The 2,500-nt window shown below is 48.8% G+C and overlaps 1 protein-coding gene across 1 annotated transcript in view; it reads left to right on the plus strand.

Moving 5' to 3' along the window:
* mical3a (microtubule associated monooxygenase, calponin and LIM domain containing 3a) overlaps window positions 1-2,500 on the plus strand; it is a 61,621-nt gene that overhangs the window by 6,402 nt on the left and 52,719 nt on the right. The window contains exons 7-8 of the mRNA XM_062546498.1: window positions 668-925; window positions 2,331-2,446. Of these exons, the coding sequence (XP_062402482.1) occupies window positions 668-925; window positions 2,331-2,446 (374 nt within the window). The remainder of the gene's footprint in view (window positions 1-667; window positions 926-2,330; window positions 2,447-2,500) is intronic.

Consider the following 2,500-nt stretch of genomic DNA (forward strand, 5'->3'; position numbering starts at 1 on the left):
TACACGCACGCACGCACCCCAAGCAGTAATAGTTATGCATACACTACATTTGTTTGAATGGAAAGTTGTGAATCACAACTTGAAATGTCATGATTTGTGTTTTGAGACTTGTGAGCCATATGCCTGTTGTGCCTCCATCTATAGGAGTCCCTCACGTTCTCCTTTACCGTTACTTCTGTTTCAGTCACACACACACACACACACACACACACACACACACACACACACACACACACACACACACACACCCCGTTCTGTCTGTTTTTTTCTGTTTGTTTGTTGTTGTCTCTCTGTCCATCACCTCCCTACTGCCCACACTCACACAGTCCCCACACCCTTCCTGGTGGCCATTTGCCCTTTTGTGTAGTTTTCCTTTTTTGTCTGCTCTAGGAAAGAATGGACAACATACTGTATTTGCTTCTTATTATGTTTCTTTTTTGACAAAGTTGTCAATTGTCTGTTTCTCTCTCTCTCTCTCTCTTTCTCCCTCCCTCCCTCTCCTTCTCCCTCTCCTTTTCTGTCTCTCTCTCTCTCTGTGTCTCTTTCTCTCACTCTCTGTTTCCGTCACTCCCTCTCTCACTTCCTCTCTATGTCTCTCTCTCTCTCTCTCTCTCTCTCTCTCTCCCTCTCTCCCTCACTCCCTCTCTCCCTCTGGTCACTTCCGCAGGACTACGCGGACACGGAGATGCTTCTGTCGCGGGCCAACGTGGACCAGGCGGCGCTGCTGTCGTACGCGCGCGAGGCCGCCGACTTCTCCACCAACCAGCGGCTGCCCACGCTGGACTTCGCCATCAACCACTACGGCCAGCCGGACGTGGCCATGTTCGACTTCACCTGCATGTACGCCTCGGAGAACGCCGCTCTGGTGCGCCAACGCAACGGGCACCAGCTGCTCGTGGCATTGGTCGGGGACAGTCTGCTGGAGGTGAGGGCACAGGATGGCGTTACAGTAATTTCCCGCATATAAGCCGCAGGACAGTGTTTTATGCAAGTTAAAAGAAACAAAACCATATGAACACCATATTAACTGCCCCACCTGTGCTAACCCCATAGCTGAAGAAATTTAGCAAAATCAATGTATAAGCCGCGTCTAATAGTAGGGAAATTACTGTAGGTTACAGCAACAACAACAACAGCAACAATAAGTAAGGGATAATCAACGACGCGCCGTGCGTTTATAGGACAATAATGCACGTTCGAAGTGGTAATAAGGACCCGACGCCGCAGGTGGAGGGGACTTTACACTTCGATAAGTGCATTATTTTCCTATAAACGCACAGGGCGCGGAGTTGATTATCCCGCTTATACCACTGCTACTATCATTTTCATTTATATTGCCGCTGTCTTAGATACAACATTGCTGTTTTTACCGTTACATTCACATTGGCGAATTAATATTCAAGTGTAATAAGCCCAAAAGAAGGGAACTACTTCATAGCCGTGCGGTATATAGAAAAATAATGCACGTTCCAAATAGCGCATCACAATAGGAAATTTGACCAAGCAGTGGTATAACAACTTGTATTTCTGTAGCGCTATATCAAGACAGACACAGCGCTTTACAATGAAGGGGGAACCTCCCTCACCATCACCATATGTACTGTAGGCCTAGCTAGCACCCACCTGGGTGATTCATGGCAGCCATTATGTGTGAGAACGCTCACCACACACCAGCTTGGTGTAGAATAAATGAGGGAATGAATAAATGAGCCAGTTACACTGGGGAATGACTTGGGGAGGCAGATTGAATAAACCAATTTGGGAATTTAGATAGGATGCCCCCCTACTTTGTTGATAAGTGCCATGGGATCTTTAATGACCACAGTGAGTCAGGACCTTGGTGAACAGTCTCATCCGAAGGAGTGCTTACAGGTACCCGGTCAGAGGAGAGTAAATGAATAAATGACCACAAATGCGGTCTCATACCCTCCTAGCCATGTCCAAGCTGAGGCTAGAATTAGCGTATTACGAGTGGATTCATACTTATCCTAGCAGAACTGAAGAGAGCATAACCTGCTATCTAGAGCGAGAAAGAGAGAGAGCGGGATGAGAAGGGTTTATCAGCTGGATTAGATCTGTGATCAGATACTGAGTCTGTGCGTGTGTGTGCGTGTGTGCGTCTGTGGGTGGTGCGTGCGTACGTGCGTGTGTGTGCGTGTGTGTGTGTCTGTGTGCGTGTGTGTGTTTTCCATGATGAGTGACCTATGGAATGCTGAGCATGCTGCAGAACATGATGTGTTGTTCTGCTTATAGTGTGGAATGCTGTTTGTGCTGACCATTTGCTGTGTGTGTGTGTCTGTGTGTGTGTGTGTGTGTCTCTCTCTCCATAGCCCTTCTGGCCCATGGGCACGGGTATTGCCCGAGGGTTCCTGGCAGCCATGGACTCGGCCTGGATGGTGCGCAGCTGGGCGCAGGGCAAGACCCCCCTGGAGGTGCTTGCCGAGAGGTGAGGGAGTCAGAGGTCGAAAGGTCACCAGCAGACAGTGTTCTCGGAGCATGC

Source organism: Sardina pilchardus, chromosome 10 (assembly GCF_963854185.1).
Source record: "Sardina pilchardus chromosome 10, fSarPil1.1, whole genome shotgun sequence".
Lineage (NCBI taxonomy): Eukaryota > Metazoa > Chordata > Actinopteri > Clupeiformes > Clupeidae > Sardina > Sardina pilchardus.